At 44.2% G+C, this 18,065-nt stretch overlaps 1 protein-coding gene across 1 annotated transcript in view; it reads right to left on the bottom strand.

Moving 5' to 3' along the window:
- The window catches only part of LOC133111900 (synapsin-1-like), a 115,694-nt gene extending 102,178 nt beyond the window's left edge, over positions 1-13,516 (bottom strand). The window contains exons 1-2 of the mRNA XM_061222537.1: positions 13,472-13,516; positions 11,802-12,332 (exon numbers count right to left, since the gene is read on the bottom strand). Of these exons, the coding sequence (XP_061078521.1) occupies positions 11,802-12,332; positions 13,472-13,516 (576 nt within the window). The remainder of the gene's footprint in view (positions 1-11,801; positions 12,333-13,471) is intronic.
- Between the last annotated feature and the right edge of the window lie 4,549 nt (positions 13,517-18,065).

Consider the following 18,065-nt stretch of genomic DNA (forward strand, 5'->3'; position numbering starts at 1 on the left):
CTTGGACAGCCCGGCTTGTTTAAAGTCATAAAAAGCTGCATGAATAAAACTATCTAGCGCTTCCAACAGTAATCAGAGTCCAGAGACAGAAGCCCGTCTGCCCTTGGCCATGGAGATACGACCCCTCCATTAATCCCCAAGCAGTGAAAGAGAGTCTCTTAAAGAAGTATGGTATCTGAAGGACATCACTGAGCAGGACACACTTCAATGTGGCTAATTACAATACTATGTTTCTACATCATAATCTATCACCAGCGAAAATACAAAGCAGGTGGTTTAACTGAAGGCCCTAAAATGAGAGGGCTTTTATGAAATTCAAATGACACGTTCCTTTATGATTCATTCTTCCTATTCACTCAAAACTGAGGATGAAAAAATAAAGAACTTCAATCATAACGCCGCTACTGATGTCAGCACAATAAAATGATTGTAATTATGAACATAAAAATGGAAACGCCTAAAGAAATACTCTTCAACCACGTGACTGGACTACACTATCAGCATTTGCAGTATGTTTGCTTGTTCCAATCAATGTTGTACACAGAAGTAGGCCTACTGTCAATATAGTTCCTGTCGCAGCCAACTGTCAATACAATTCTGTTGCAAACACCAGCACAGTGGTATGCCATTAATTCCCCTTTGTTTGCTGTGTTTTGAAAGACGAGTTTATTTTCAGATGTGGCCCACTGCTGAGTCAGGAAATCCTGTTTTATTTGGAAAGCGAAAGCTCATTACGCGACACTTCCACTTTTAATGCCGAGGCGGGAGCCGGGGCTGAGATTTATTGAGAAATTGTCCATGCAAACCGATGCATCCCACAGGCATACTAATAAACTCCGTGACATAATAACGTGTTCTAGCGCACCAGCGGGACGCTCACGCCACTCCAAAGATAACACGCCGCAACGCCCAGAGCGACGGGGGCGCTTCCTCCGACCCGCTCGGATCCGCGACGGCCGCTAATCACGCGTTCGGCTGGAAAAACCGGGCGGGAAGGCCCGCGTTTCAAACCCCGACGCCGTACGGCTGCCCGTCTCTCGGGAATTCCGAAATTATCCGCCGGGGAAAGAAGTCCAAATACACAGGAAAGTTATACTGTATGCTCAGCAAGCGAAGACATAGGAGAACGCAGATAAATATTATAGTCGCCCTGTACACAGTGCGGCTACACTCTCTGTCTGGTGATTAAACGTACATATTTACAGACCAGGCAGTCGCACTGACACGGGAACACGCTCCGCCTGCGTTATGCTGTTCAGCCTTTTCGGATAATGAGGTGGGTTTAATTGGTATCGTTAGCGTAATCTCCAGGGCCGGTGGACAACACGCTGTAAACACCCACTGATAACACTAACGGAATCACCACGACGCCCGAGAGGTCAGGAACACTTTCCCGAGATGATATTCTGGCTTGCAGAACATGAAAACAGTGTTCCAGGTTCAGGAAGGTTAAAGGCAACACAATAGCACGCTTCCCGGGAAGGTTATTGAAAATGAGCAGCTATGCTGCAACAGTAGGCACAACAATGGAACGGTAAATGTGTAATTATAAAACTATTACACTTCTATGACAGGCTACTTTTTCTATGAATATATACAGTACATATATTTCTAAATGTATTCCAATTTGAATTAAATAAACAATATAACAAGCACCTCCATCATCTTAACAAAATAAATTCTTAGAAATGTATATTAGACTTTTGAGCTAAGGCTTTAATTAAGGCGACGTGGATAAATATGTTTATAAACAATAGATTACCAAACAGAGTGCAAATCCAAAAGGAAAGAAAGCGGAGGTACTCAAACGGCCTCTCTTCTTTTTAATTTTCATTTGGTTCTTCTTCCAATCTAAACAGAGCAGTGTTCGAGCCGTTGCTTTATTTTATGAGCATTACAACCGATCATTAAAACCTGTTTCAGAGCTGGGACAGAGCCGAAGTGTAAATACATAACTTCCGAACGCGGAGCTGAAGTAATGATACGTCACTTGTCAGGCACTTCCAGTCTCTCTGAGGGGACTGCGCCGTTGCCATGCCTCCTCCTAATTACACACAGCACTCCTGCCTGCTCTTTCAGTTCTGGCTCAGCCACCCCTTAGCTCGACGGCTTCACTTATCCTTTAATTAGCACACCACCGCACATAGCAATATCCCCACTAGCGCAATCGCAACTGTTTCTGCATTAAATGCTAAAGAGCAGTGTGTGTGTGCGGCTTGGGGGGGCATTAGCGCTCTAATATTTCAGCCTGCGTGTTCCGCAGAGGGTACGCCAGCCTCCGCAGCACCTGACGGAGCAGGCCTCGCCGGGCTCCAGGAGGTAGGTGTAAACCGAGGGGGAAGCCGGCTGCCAAAGGGCAGGGCGGCAGGCGGGCAGTGTTGATGGTTGGGGGAGAGGACCCCCCCCTGGCCCCGGCCATCAGGCAGGGCATGTCCGTCCACAGCGAGGGCCAGGTGGGGTGCACAGGCCCAGACTTAGGTTACCCTGCCCAAATTCCAGGGAGGGAGAGCGTGTGTGTCAGAGCCCCACAGACCAGCGCAGGTCCTCCTGCAGCTGTCCCGTCCCAGGGCGCTTCTCATGACTCAGCTCCGCGGAGGAAAGCGATCGCGGCGCGAAGGTGCGTCTCGTCACTGTCACTATGTTCATCACCGCCACCGTCACCGTCATCGCCGCCTTCCTCTGCCAACAAGCGCACAGAATGTAACCTTAGGGTTGAAAAATGTCAAAGCGAGCACGGGCGTGTGACTTGTGAAGCCGTTCTTCTTCCCATTGTTCAAAGTGAAAGCCCAGTCACCTGGACGCCAGATTCAGTGGCTTCTCCAATTCCGCCCTTGAATATTGTAATAAACCCTAAATCAAAGCACTTCCTGGCTGCTTATAGCACAGCTTCTGAGGTCAAATCCTATTTTAGGTTTTAACAAAGAACAGCCTCAGACTACACCAGGCAGTCATGTGTCCAGATGTTGCAATAATCAAAAAAGATGTGGCCAGCTCTGACTTCTAAAGGTTTCCTTTCTGGTGACATCATCACTGGCAGACAACAACAAAGCCCTGTGAGTGATAGGTGACACCTATTAAACCTTGCCTGCTAACACACCCCCTCCTCCAGACATTTACTTAACCACAAGCGCCCCCACCTCAACTTGCCTATTCATACCACCCAGACAGAACATAAGAACAATACAGTATCATAAAGGACAGGCCATCTTAACTCAATTTCCTATAATTTGCATATAAAGTATTCACATTTCTTCTTTGTTTGCCCTACTGTCTCAAGATCTAACAACATGGAGTAAGAGGCCTTTTAACTTTATACGGTTTCTTCTAACTATATTCGGCTTTAAATTGTATACGGTACTACAAAGTTCTACACATTAAAAGCACGGAAACTTACCTGAACGTAAAGTGTTACAGAAATGACGGAGCTCTGCTGTGCTTGGCCTCTGTACCCTGTTAATTAACTCATTATACTTTCAGGAGGTTTGTGTTTGCCTTCTTAAGAAAACGTTTACAGAGGAGGGTCTGAATGAGATGCGATGTTTGCCTTGCAATCAGATCCCGATTGGAAAGTGCTCGGTGGCAGGCCTCGGCCCTAGCGCTATTTATTCTGCTCTCCCCTCCCTCGCTCCCTCCGTCCCGGGATCAGCCCTCTGCGGCGTGCTAACCCAAAATAAAGGCTGCGCTCCAACCCCCGGCTCACGGCGAGGGAGACTAATAAAAATATAATGAGTGTATACATGCTGGACTGTCCTTAATCTGGCGAAGACGTCGCGGCGAAGCTGTACAGCGCGCCACAAAAAATGAAGAGGGGAATAGAGATATTTCAACGTCAGCGAATATTATAATACCCGCTATTACCATTCCCCGTGACATTTCTGGACATAAGCTCAGGCTTTTCTCCCTGAATAAGAGCCATTATACTGGTAATCAGCTCCCGCCCGGCGTCCTTTGTGCTGCATAATGTAGAAAATGGTGGCGGAATTTGTAATGATCCATTTAAATACATTTATCTAACAATTTGCGCCATTGAAGTTCTCAACAAGGCAGCTGGTAATTTGTCGTTCTGTCCGCCATGTTGAGAGGCGTCCGTTATCGGAGGCCCGAACACAGGGTCAGACGTTTCCCTGGCTGCGAGGAAAGCGGTTTTATTTTTCAGGTCAACGCGGTTACATCTGCAGAGCAAATATTGATCCCCACAGTCAGTGTTACTTTTTAAATTTTTCTTTATACAGGGTAGGCTTACTGACCACACATGCTCATTCATAACAACACTGTTGGATTACGTCAGTTATTAGAAAAACTATTTCAAAAAATATACGTATATCATCAAAATAAAAAAGCTAAAAAGCTAGTAACAGTTACAATACTGATCATTGAAAGCATGTCCAGTTTTAAAACACTAGTTTCTTAAGCAGTCTTCTTACCTCTACATCAGTACTTGCAGGCCAGGTTTTTCTTATAGGGATATACTGCGTTTCTCATCATTATGCTAAGGATATTATGCTAACGATATATATATATTTTAAATGTATTCTTCATTAAGCAGTTGGGGAACACAATTACAATAAAATATCCATAAAAACAAAACAGTCAAGAGTCAAATGAGGCAGTCCATGATTCTGCTTTGAAACAAACCCTCAGTTGTCCTTCAAAAGGAATTAGTAGGGTTCTCATAACAATGATCATCACCAAGCCTCATAGGATTAAAGCAGCCCCAGATCCCCATGACGCAGATTTTATGAGAAGTTATATGTGACAATACAGAACTTAAAATAATAAGTTAAAGAAATTGCGAGGGACCCTGCTGTCAGGATCCCCAAAACATCATCCAGGCTCTGGCATCCGACCCTTCATCGTCACTACCCTGCATAGATCCTCTACCCAACGAGTCTCAACTTTCATTATTACTCAGCGTGGCAAACTCCTGGCCTTCAGAAGGAAACCAAAGACCACTGAGGATTGAAATAAATGATGACCCCAGGATGACCTAGGAAGGCATCCAAATTTATCGTCTAGCAAGGTTTTCTACATGGTGGACTGGACAGGGGTGAAGCAACCAAATATGTCTCCCAAACATTCAAGTACAAAATAAATAAACAAAACAAAGTAAATGGCACACGACAGGGAAAACTGGACATGAATATGAAGTTATATATTTTAAAGCTTGAATGATTATTTCACTACTGGTAGAAGCATTAAGCAGGTCATGTCTATAAATCTAAAAATAATGACTTTTTGTATTAATTTCATTTAAATGCTCATTACATGAATGCCATAGGAAGAACTTCCGATGTACCGTCTCAACCAGAAAGAAAATCCTTGTGTAGCTGATCGGTAGGTTTGTTAAAGCAAATGCACTCTCCGCACAAATCAAGCCGTACCCTGGTCTGACAATTTGCTCTGATAATTAGCATAGGGAGAAGCACCTGATAAAGGAAGTGGGGCCGGTGATATTTCAGAATGTCATGGCGCCGGCTGTCAAAATTAACGATGCGAGGAACTCAAGTGTTAATCAAGATAAGGCCGCGCGGGGAGCGGGAACGGCGGCCCTGGAACGGTCTGGCCCTGGATTAGCATCTTCCCATTTCCAGTGCGGGATGCGGGATGTTCCTCACAGACATCTGAGCCCTGCCAAACACTAAGCACTGTAAATTGTATATCAGACACTAATGCGGCCGCTTAATCCTATTTGCATTCATATTAGTTCCCGGGTATCTTCATCCATAGATGTGCTTATTTGTATGCTTCTGAGGGTTAAATAACTTTATGCATGATATCAGTATCTTCATAATTCCCATCTATAAACCCAATTTCTTTTAAATACACTTCCACCGAGCAGGTAAAAGGTACGGAGGGAAAGTTATTTGAGAGCTGTACAGATCAGTAAACATGTACACTCGACGGTGGGTAATGGACTCTATCACAAATGCACTGTTGTGAGAATTAAATTCTCACACAGGCTCCCCAGTGGAGCTCCTGAGGCTTAAATCCGCACAGACTGATTTGTAAATCTTCCTCTTAAACAGCTTTGTGCCTCTGTGCATGCTCTCTATGGGAAGAAGGGGAAGGTGTCTCGACCCATTTGCACATTAATAAACCTTGAGGACATTTATTAAACTGAAAAAAGGCAGATACATTATTTACATTTACTGCGGCAGAAAATAGATTCTGCACCAGATTTCACCAGAGGGTAAGGACACGTGATAGGCCATTTTGTCTCACAGATTTTGTCTGATTATCATATTACAATTATGAATACAATTTTAGATAGAAATAGCTAGTATAAGTAGCGGTACTAAAAGTAGTAGTAAGAAAAATAATTTGTACATATATATATAATTTCCTCAGTATTTGGAGACAACATAAAATAGTTAAAGGTCATTATTTTGCAATGATTATCATACTGGGAACAATAAAAAACCAAATAATAAAATCATTCTTAACAATACATCCAAGCCACTGTTTGTTTATAAATGTTTAATGTGAAATAAAAAAACACCATAAAAGAATAAAGAAAAAAATTTGAATGTGAACATCTAAACAATATGCAAGCATCTCGACAGTATAGGTCACAAGCACAGAGTCTGGGTCACGCCGAAATTGTCCGTCAGCCAGACAAGCAGAACTGATCTGGATGCTAAATAATGGTTTAGATATTCAAAATTCTATATATATGCGAAAGGCTTCAGTGAGCATTGGATCTTCCCATCAGAGCGTCATTCAGCTTATACCTTCCTTTATGCAGTCCGGGTGAAATGCATCTGAATTTGGACCCAGTGGAGGGGTGTTTAGTACTCTGGCAGATCAAAGCACTTTGAGTGTGTGTGTGTGTGTGTGTGTGTGTGTGTGCATGATGTGTGGGTCTGTGTGTGTTGTGTGAGTGTGTGTGTGTGTGTGCGTGTGTGTGTGTCCGTGGCTATGTGTGTGTCTGTGAGTGTTGTGTGAGTGTGTGTGTGTGTGTCTGTGGCTATGTGTGTGTCTGTGTGTGTTGTGTGTGTGCCTGTGCATGTTGTTTGGGTCTGTGTGTGTGTGTTTGCGCATGTTGTGTATGTCTGTGTGGGTTGTGTGTGTGTGTGTGTGTGTGTGTGCATGCACGTGTTGTGTGTGTGTCTGTGTGTGTAGTGTGTGAATGTGTGTGTGTCTGCGTGTTTGAGAGAGTGTGTGTGTGTGTGTTTGTGTGTGTGTGTGTGAGAGAGAGAGAGAGAGAGAGAGAGAGAAAATGACAAATCCTTTGCAAAGCATCACTGCAGAGAACTTCTGTTTGTTATGATTCAGTGCCATTCAGAAAAGTCTCTCCATTTAAGAAGTTGTGCCCACTCTTATAATACAGAATAATACATTGTTATTATAAATTAGTTCCTGAGCCTAATTAAATGAGAGGTATTTCCAGCGAACCGCAGGAATGTAAAAGGAGCGCTGCAAATGCAATATTGACTGTGGCTTCCCAATCGATTGCTGGAAACAAATTTCTCCACCTCTCAAAAGTGAACTAATATTGTATTTGGCAGAGAGATGTATCAGCAGCACTGGATGTACGATGCAGGAGGAGCTGTTCTGAAAAATGGCTTTCAGACGCAAAGGCACTGCATTGGGGTCTAGTGATGATAAAAACTGCACAAACGCAACAATATTAGTATGTTTTTGGATAGAGAAGAGCAATGCCTTTACTGTAAAGACCAAATTAACAGTCGCAAGTTACATATTATTTCACTTTTTTTTTTTGGAGTTGAATATGATATTAAAGAAGGTTACATACTAATCACAGCACTATTATTAAATGCAACAGCTGTTGTAGTTCGACAAAGATGTAATTATTGGAATCCGGTTACTTGCACTGACATATCACCTAGGCCTATGCTAATGTGAAAATGATATATTAGCAGCACTAGAAACAATTATCAAGCTGGTGCAGCCTTAATACATGTCTTTCTTCTGTACCGTTCCAGCTTATATTAACACAGCAATTCCGCTGATTAGATTTCCATTAGAAGGTCTCTTTTGTTCCCACGAAACGAGGACCTCTAAAGCTTAACGAGGGTGGAAAATACTGGAGACAAAACAAACTGCCAGAAACTGAGAGGAGGCAACACTGCAAAACAATATTTTAAAAAAGGAAACATAACTGTACCACAAGCAGAAGAAAGTGAGCCTGTTTCTGTGAATCAGATCCACAACACTGTATTCCTCTCTGAGAAATGCCTTCATAGATGAAGAGAAACAGACGATGAACGACACTCTGCCTAATCGTTTGGACAGCACACTTTCCCAAATACCTCGCCATTCCAGCAGGCACAGTGTAAACACCTCAGCGTGATAGCCCAAAAAAACACAGGCATGCCAGGGGCAGCAAAGACCTAAGGACCCCCACCTTGGAGGACCCCTACAGCAGTTACAATAACACAATACATCCTGTAGTGCTTTCATTTTTATTTTTGTTTTTTAACTTATCCTTAGATAAAATGAGACAGGACAGAGAAACCAAAACTTTGCAGACTAGATAACACAGATAAACTGCACTGATCCAAACTGTTGTCATTGTGTTGTGAGCCATGTAAACCACACCACCAAGCAGGAAATAAACATTCCTCAAAATGATATAAACCATTGAGCCATTATGTGACACAAAGGGAACACACACCTGAGGTAAAGGTATTTAAAGCATGCTAAGTAGCATAGCACTATTTGAGATAAGCTCTTTTATTATTACCACAAGTCATTTTATTTTATAGTTTTCTTATAATCACAACCAATAGTTCTAGCCAAATAGAAACAGAAGCCAGTGTTGGGCTGGGGGGGTGCAGTGCAAGACGGTTGGACAGACAAATGCCTCACACATGTCCTCAACTGTTTAAAAAAAAAAAAAGAATAGTTGCTATTTTAGTAACATTGATACTCATACAGTATACAGTATAAAGCCAAAGGAATGTTTTCTTGAGTTGAGGGTGAATGTACTGTATTACACAGTATGAAGTTCATATCGACACGGTACTCAACACTGCTATGTTCTGTATAACAGCAGAGGCCAAGCACGGTAAACTGCCCCGGCTTACTGCACTTGACAAATGAAAGGGAAACACAGCTTAGCACTTCAGAACGTGTTGTTCCTTGGAATGATTCAGTGCCATATCCACCATTCATTCCTTCCATTATAACAATTTTCACTTATCAGACTTTCAAATTATTCCATTCTTCACCAAAACGTATGTTGCCAAGGTGCAGGTATGTTATTATAAGGGTGGGGGGGGGGGGGGGGGGGGGTCAACATTGTTACACGGAGTAGTGTGAAATCTAGTTTTCTACCTCTGCAGTGCAAGTACAAGCAAGCACGTACAACAGCAGAGTGAAGTGTCCATTGCTATTCTCTGTTCAGGACATCACAAGAAATGCTAGAGAACATTTAAACAGGGCTTGAAGAGACAAACCCATCAGACACCTTCCTCTAATATGAGCAGAGTACATGTATAAACACTTAGAATAGCCGCGAACAGTAAAAGCCTAGAACTGACAAAACATTAATATAGGAATCTAACTCGCTTGTTTATGTTGCTATTCTGTTTGATCTGCAGAATTCACTCTTTGATTAGAGAAATAAATAACCTACAAGCTTAAGCCTTCGCAAAAAAGAGACACCTTCTGACAATGTGCCTGTGGGAAGAGTACACAGGCTGGAGAGAGGTAATCACAACAGACAGCTAAAATCCTGTGATCTGATCCCAAGGACAGGGGTCTCATAATAAATACCAGGTATTTGAATTAAAAGACAACTTTCTACATTTTTCATGCAAATATATCTCTGCGTGCCATAAAAAATAAATGAACCCACTAAAAGCGGATTTCAGTGCTGGTTCCTGGTGGGACTCAGACCGCGTCTTTGACCGCGGTTCAGAGCAGGGGCCAGGGACGGGTGGGAAGTACTGTAGTCTGGGGCACACAGCTCACTGTGACCAAGAAGGCACAATTTAAAGCACAAAATCCCCGCTAATGCTGTAGGAATCCTAGCCCGGTGGCAAGCACCGCAACACAAGGCTTAAATCAGTCAGGAAGAGCGATGGCCAGCGTTTGCCCCCCTGATTTACTCCCCACCAGAGTGACTTGAATGGGAGGAACATTACTGATAGAAAAATAAAATGAGATTGCTGAGCGCACGTGGGGAATTAGGCCCGTCCTGACTGAAGGGGGGAGAGGTAATGTAGAGGCTATCGCATTAACCTGCCCAGGGTTCCTTTAATAGGGTCTGGGGCTTAAACTGATATATCAATTTACTTCCTTCTGGAGGACTTCAAAGCACAGCTCATTCCTGCTGGTGGCGTCTGCCCCCCATCAATCTCCGAGCACAACGGGCATGGTCACCTCCAGCGCGGACGCGGGGCGGGGCGGGGCCCGGCTGGCCTGGGGCCCCGCTCTCTCTGCCTCAGTCCACAGACCTGGGGCTCTGAACCTTCGTCAGGGGGGCCGGAGCCACGGGCAGCAGGTACTCAGGGCCCTCCCGAACACGGAACTCTAATCACTACGTGGAGAAGCTATGAAGAAACAGCACCCTCCCATCCCCCCGTCTTTACACTCAAAATCCACGATAACAGACACACACAGCCAGTGTGATGTGTGAAAGGAGTCGATACGCGGTGAACTGATTTCTTTTGACTCTTTCTGTTTACTCAGCTATTACAGAGAGCAGCCTGAAAGACGTTTGACAAGCTCACACACGAAACTGCACGCTGGTATTATTCGTTTGCGTGTCGTCCTTACGAGGAGCGAAAAAGCAAGACTTTGCCTATATTTGCTCAACTCTTTGTTCCTTTAAATATATCAAAGATCCTTCCTCAGTGCAAACCCTTCAGGGGTAACTTATCACTTCCAATGTAGCACCTCAACAATGAGTGATATGTGCTTTACCAATACAAAAAAAACCTTTCTTTCCACTGATGCAGACTTCAACTTAACCTGTTTTGTCAAACAATTCGCAATAAAAAAACATGACAAACCCTCAGTCTGAAAAGTGCCTGGATTCACCATAACCCTCAAACAAAGCCACACTTTAACAGCTTAACACTCAAGTTCAATCTTGAGCATGTTTTCTGTAGGTGTAGAAAATGTTCCATTTCAGATTTGATGTCAGCTCCTAACATGGGTCACAAAGCCAAGACGAAAGAAATTTGTGTGGAGAGTCGATTGCTAGACAGCTACCTGGTAGCAGGATCTAAGATTTTATTTTTTGTGTTTCAACCCACCTGTAGAATATTCCCTGAATAAATATACAGTATATTAATAAGAACTCTATTAATAATAATGGCTAGATGAGATGGTTAAGTATTTATATCTCCCAAGAAATTATTCATTTTGGAATTATCACTTTATTTGATGTCAAATAAACACTTCTATACAATATTCTGATTCATGTAATCAGGTTACATACATGTTTAATTACCTTTATGAAATTATTACAAATATCACTTGCAAACATCAGAAGTAATACACATCCCAGGGCGCATTACAGGATTAAATATACATTTGAAAGAAAAAGAATAACTCTGATGAAACAGAATTAGGTAAGATTAGAACAAAAATCTGTCAGTAAAGCTTTGAATTTAAGGTGATCAGAGACATCATTTAGACAGTGAATCAAGGCAGCACACACTTTTGGAAGAACAGGGCCAAATGTGACTGAGAAAACAAAAGGGTTCAGGGATTGGGAGGAAGGCAGGCAGTGTGAGTGCAAGTGTGGCGGAGGGCGTATGAAATCTATGAATACAAATCAGGGAAGATGTGAGGGAATTTTACATCAGGTGTTGTCTACCGCTCACCTCATCTGCCTGTGTGATCACGACCTCTGGAATGGAGCTGCCTCTGTCATCTTTTTCATCTCCCCACTGCTCCTCTCCTCTGCACGGCCGGCCCGCCCCGTCTGGAGGGCCCTGGAGCTGGGGAGCAGGGGACCAAGGGGGCCCGTCTGGAGGGCCCTGGAGCTGGGGAGCAGGGGACCAAGGGGGCCCGTCTGGAGGGCCCTGGAGCTGGGGAGCAGGGGACCAAGGGGGCCCGTCTGGAGGGCTCTGGAGCTGGCGTGCAGGGGGTCTGGGGGGTTCGGCTGGAGGGCTCTGGAGCTGGGGTGCAGGGGGTCTGGGGGGTTCGGCTGGAGGACCTTGGTGCTGGGGAGCAGGGGGTCTGGGGGGTTCGGCTGGAGGACTCTGGAGCTGGGGTGCAGGGGACCCAGGGGCCCTGTCTGGAGGGCTGGCCTGTGTAGGGCGCTCCGTCTCGGCTGTGGAGACTGGGTGTGACTCCCTCAGCCCTGGGAGCAGTGTGCGTGGGGACAGTGGGGAGAGATCTGGAGAGTCACCCTGTGAATACCAGCAGTAAACAAAATGGTGGTCACAGCAAGTGGACACATGATGACAAAAACCACATACTACCATTCTTATTATTGTTAGTATTGTTATTATTATTACTTGCCCCCTGAGATTTATTTTGGGTATTTTTAAAACCCATTATATCTCAGAATTTAGGAAACACTCCAGAATGACTTAGATAGCATATTTATTACCAATATGGTAGGATGATTTTAGGTTAAAATAAATTTGGTATGCATTATAAATGGATCAATGTGTGTACTACTGCATGCAATGAAGTCAGACCCAAACAGCTTACCCTTTGCTCACGCCTAATTGAGAAATTGTCTCTGTAAGTGTGTTGCCGTTTGCTCCGAGCATTCGAGAAGCAAACCGCACCAAACACTGTCTATTGGTTCCCACAAAATGTTAAATAAATGTCACCAGCTGTAGTCACAATTAGCTTGGAGACCTGAGTGGCAGTTTAGTGTCACTATTAATACTGTAAACAGTGGTGTGCTTCCATATGTGTGCGAACAAACTATTCAGGGCAGAAAGCCCGGGTTTGGGTGTAAAATCAGCCTTGCGCTCCATGCCCCCAGGCCCTGCTCTTCACAGGAAGTTCCCTCCGTGTCTGCAGGAAGCCTTGTTGAGAGAACTGCCAGGGATTGATGGGAAAAGGCGTACATCGTTCCTTCTATTTAAGCTTGTTGTTTGTCTTGTCCCTGCGTACGTGCTATTTGTTTTACACGTTACCGGCGGTATATGTAGAGATTAGAGAGCGGAGCAACAAGGCAGAGAGTTTGACACGTGGGCAGCATGTGCTGCCATAGCTGCCAGCCAGCCCCCCCCGGTCCCGGGCGCGGTTCTGAACGGCTGGGGTGATGAGAGGATGACTGGTAAAGGAGAAGAACGCACCCGGCGTAACTCACGGGGAAAAACACATCCGGAGACGACGAGTGGAACTAAGGAGTGACAGTCGTCGAGATGAAGACTTTTCTAGAAGGGCAGCCGCGTTCATTAGGTTTCGAGCGCGCATAGCCGCCGCGTGGGAAATTGTTCAAGAAACGTCACTTCTCTCCGTCAAAATGTGTCCCGCAATCCGTCTCGGCGTCATTTCATGTGCATCCCCCATGCCGTGTCGCACAAACTGCGGAGGACGAGAGGCTTCTTTTCTCCGCCGTTTCTTGTGCCATTCCGCTTCTTCCAGACAGAAGAGGGCTTCACTCAAAACCCCTCCATTACATGCTCATAAGCTCTCCGGCTCCCTTGCATGCCTTGTCGTCTCAACAGAATTCACGCTATTGTGGGAAATAAAATAACTTGAGGTTTGAGCTACTTTGTGAATCCCAATTAGCAGATTTCCCTCTAGTGGGTAATGCCTCTTTCTGTAAGAGGACAGTAATTTTACGCATGGATTTTCCCCCTTATTTGAGAGCTTTGCACAGGGTGTGCTGTTGTTTGATGAAACTGGAGAGTTTTAATTTGTGGTAATCCACGCTCTGTGAAAAGGTGCATTTCACACTTTGAAGAGCGTTTTCCCATCAGAAGCTTATGTTTAAATTATCAGCCAAACGCTTGTTGTCGCCTTTTTGTCACCAAACAATTTATTCCTAAATAGCAAACAAATTGGTATTGTGGCTAATTGACGGCTTTCTTGGTCCATAGAAAAATGACATTATTCCACAATCCCAAGCCCACAGCACCATTGAGAAGCACATCAACCGCTCTCGCTCACAAAAACAGCCCTCACAAGCAATAGGCACACCTCCACACCTTTCACAATGGAAGGCTTTTGAAGGACAGTAAATGAGCAACCACAGAAATCCATTATAGCGTACGATTAGAGCGAATTATATATCAATGCCAAGAGGATTCCTGGTGTGGGTGCAGGAGCCATCGCTGTAATCTTCCAACGTCCCTCAGGCCACATTTCCACAAATTAGACTGCTTTTCCAAACGCATCACACGCACTACCGCGAGGCCAAACACTCAAAATAAACAGATTAACAAACGCAATTCATCCCTCTCCCAAACAGCACTGTCTACAACTCAACACTGTACACACATACATGCTCAACAGTGACTCAACACTGTAGACACATACATGCTCAACACAGTGACTCAACACTGTACACACATACATTCTCAACACAATGACTCAACACTGTACACACATACATGCTCAACAGTGACTCAACACTGTAGACACATACATGCTCAACACAGTGACTCAACACTGTACACACATACATGCTCAACACAGTGACTCAACACTGTACACACATACATGCTCAACACAGTGACTCAACACTGTAGACACATACATGCTCAACACAGTGACTCAACACTGTACATACATACATGCTCAACACAGTGACCCAACACTGTACATACATACATGCTCAACACACTAATTGCCTATTTATTGGAGGATTATAAAATAAATACCATCAAAAATAAAAAAAATAAAAAAACCCACCTATAACGAACAAAAACCGTGCATTACATAATGTTTTATGCATGTTGATATGTGATGTATGTTATTTAAGATTATAATCGCTTCATTGCTATATGTTTTGTTGGTTCTAATGAATATCAACACCCTCTATATAACCTTGTTTCTCACAGCGTTCAGTTTGATAGTCTAAGTAGAATTTGTGTGCCACTCAGCTGCTGGAGTCTCCACGGCCCGCACAAAATGAATAGCCAGACGCTAAACACGGTTGAATCGTTAGATTGAGTCCAAACCAAACAGTGTTCCACAGTTAACTTAGGCAATGAATCCCAGCGGGGTGCCTGCCATCCTCCTGCATAGTTCATTAAAGCCCCCACAGTCCCACTTCCCACACCGTATCACTGAGGCAATTACCCTCCACACGTAATTAAAGTTAGAATAAACAAGAGCTCCCCTCTCCCCTTCTCATCTGCGCTTTTTTCTCCTGGCTTTGACATTCCTGAGCTGACACAAATCGGAGTGTTAAGTTGTGTATGGAGGGAGGGAGGGGGGGGGGGCAGTCGGGGCTGTGTGGATTTGGGGGGGGGGGTCGAGATCCTGTCGCAAGAGCACTGGCCCTTCATCCAATTAGAAATCTAAATACTTTAGGTAACGGGTTACTGCTGGGAATTAAGCTTGCATATCTCTTACAAATAGGAAATGTGGCAGGCCCAGCTCTCCAATGAGGAGTCTCACAGAGGCACAGGCCACTCCCCCTGTCACAGCTGTCGTTCCAGCCATTTGCACTTATACCGAACAGCTTTCATTACTAAAACACAAATTTGTGTTCTAAGTGCTGTAACACTGCTAATGCTAAACCTCCCGTTCCCATGGGTGCTAATTACGGCTGAGCAGTGGCAACACGGATTCCCTTTTTTTTTTTAAACTTTACGTAACAACTGTAAAAGCAATTTGAGCATTTTTCAATTAATTAAACACACAGTCGACGAGTAACCTCTTGTCATGTTGCCCTTCAGGACCTCGGCTAATTTGTGCAGAACAGAAACAAGAAGGAGAGGAGGTGGGGGGGGGGGGGGGGCGGGGGGAGTATTTCATCTTTTGAAAATATCTTTACAACGAATTAACTGTATTCTAATAATTTATAATGGAATCAGACAGTCTGGTGCATTAAAACCCTGAAACACTGAATATAATACGGTCAAAGAGTTTAGAAGTCATCTAGCACCAGATAGTTTTACAATGAACAACAATCATTCTATAAAACCAAAGCAGTAAGAATATCAAACAACAGCTAATCATTACTACATGTTTAGTTACCACAGTCTGAAGTCATAGAAATTGTAAGGGCTGTACAGTGAATCTCTTCCATAAATCTGTTATGATATTCCGGAGTGAAACCACTCTCCAGGCAGGGGAATGATGCTGGCACCAGTTACATAAACCCTTTTCTACCAGCTGCCCAAAATAAATGAGATGCTGACAAGGCGAAAAGACAATGACACACATTTTCATTATTGTTTTTCTTACACAGACACCCTTAAAATGACATGTGGAAAGACACAGTTTGCTTTTATTTGCAAAGAAAACATTTCCCATGAATTGACAGCACCACAAACCCAGCCTTCATGGCAAACATAAGGGCTGGCACAAATGTAGGCCAAAATCTGTGAGAGAAAAAAAAAAAAAAAAACACTGACAGAAAAGACAAGAAACTGCTTCACGTCTGGATAAAATTAATTCAGGATGGGGGGGAAACAAAAGCAAGTTAAATATAATTATGAACAATAATTATATTGTTAAACATATCTCGGCCGAAAACCTGGCACGTAGACCCGCTTCCACATACACGGGAGTTATTATGCAGACAAAGGGTGGAGAAGGTGGCGGTTGAGATCTGTGCCTAACTGCTGCTGAGGCCTGCTTATCATGCAGTGAGACAGGGAGTAGGCACCGTGCCCAGCACTCAAGGCCTGATAAGACAAAGAGCCCTGTCAAAGCCGGGGATCACAGGAAGCCCATGAAATCCAACTAATAGTCATTATGTCATCCCCGTCGCTCCGCTCCCTACCTGTTCATCTCACAGGGTCCTCCCAGCCCCACTCTGCATCGCTTCACCCCATCAGTATTCATATTGGGGGGGAGGGGGGGGGTGTCACAAAGCAGACAGACAACCTTTCCAATAAAAAAGGAGGAGAGGGATGAGGAGGGGGAGGGTGAAGGAACAGGAACAGAGAGAAGGTGCAATTTAAAATAACTATTATGAAAAATGAAACCGCAGCACCTAAAAATAACATTTTTAATGGGCCGTTTTTTTGGTTTTTTTTCGTGCCTGAAAAACATTTTAGAGCAAACTTGCTCAGCGCTGCAGTCCATCTGGGTGAACTGTGTGGTCCCCATGTGTTCATTCGCTCCTGAGCTGAGTCAATAAGGCTATTTCTGATTCCAGCCTGGCTCTGATTTCAAAGACTGTTTAAACAGAGGGCCACAAAGGGGTGAGCGCGACCTCAAAGCCACGCACCTCTCTGCGCTTTTCCTCCCGGACTATTTTCAAAATATTGAGAAGAAGCTTAGCTTTCCTGACGGCAGAGCCTCGGAGCGGCGATGAAAGATGAGGAAGCTGGAGTCGAGCCACCCAGTGTTAAGCTGTGAAAAGCAAACGTTTGGGGGAGTAATTACACGCTACGCTGCATACGGAGCGATTAGCCGGAGATGTCCCGCTAAAACTGCAACAAAAAAAAAAGAAACATTAAAATTAAAAAATTAAAATTAATTAAACAAATAATGAAATAATTCAGCCGGACTTAAAACGCTGCGCGCCGAAAACCCTCCGTGTGCTGCGCTCGCCTTCCCTCTGCTGCCTACACATTTCACTGTGTGCTTTAATGGCAGGGTCTTGTGTTCAGCTCAGAGTTTGGTGACATGGAGAGACACACAGCTACCACTTTAAAAAAAAAAAAAGGGGGCCTCTTCCCTTGTCATATGATGCTTCAATAAATTCATGTTGACACTCTTCGGTGGAACAGGAGAGGAAGCCAGCCTTTGATGTTTCCGTTCTATTTACATTCATTTGGTGTGTGTAGCACTTTAGGCTACAGATGTTTTAATGCGGGGAGGTGAGCCGGCACAGCCGCCATTTCCGCCGTAAACACGGGGAGCCGGATAATCACAGGAAAAGGGGAGCGGCAGATTAAGAAACAAATAATTTGCATTAGTGCGCGGATTTCAGCATCGAGTGGGGTCGCCTTGCAAAGGAAACACCGGGCTCATCTTTAGAAAGGAAATACCTG

This window comes from Conger conger, chromosome 15 (genome assembly GCF_963514075.1).
Source record: "Conger conger chromosome 15, fConCon1.1, whole genome shotgun sequence".
In the NCBI taxonomy this organism is placed as follows: Eukaryota; Metazoa; Chordata; class Actinopteri; order Anguilliformes; family Congridae; genus Conger; species Conger conger.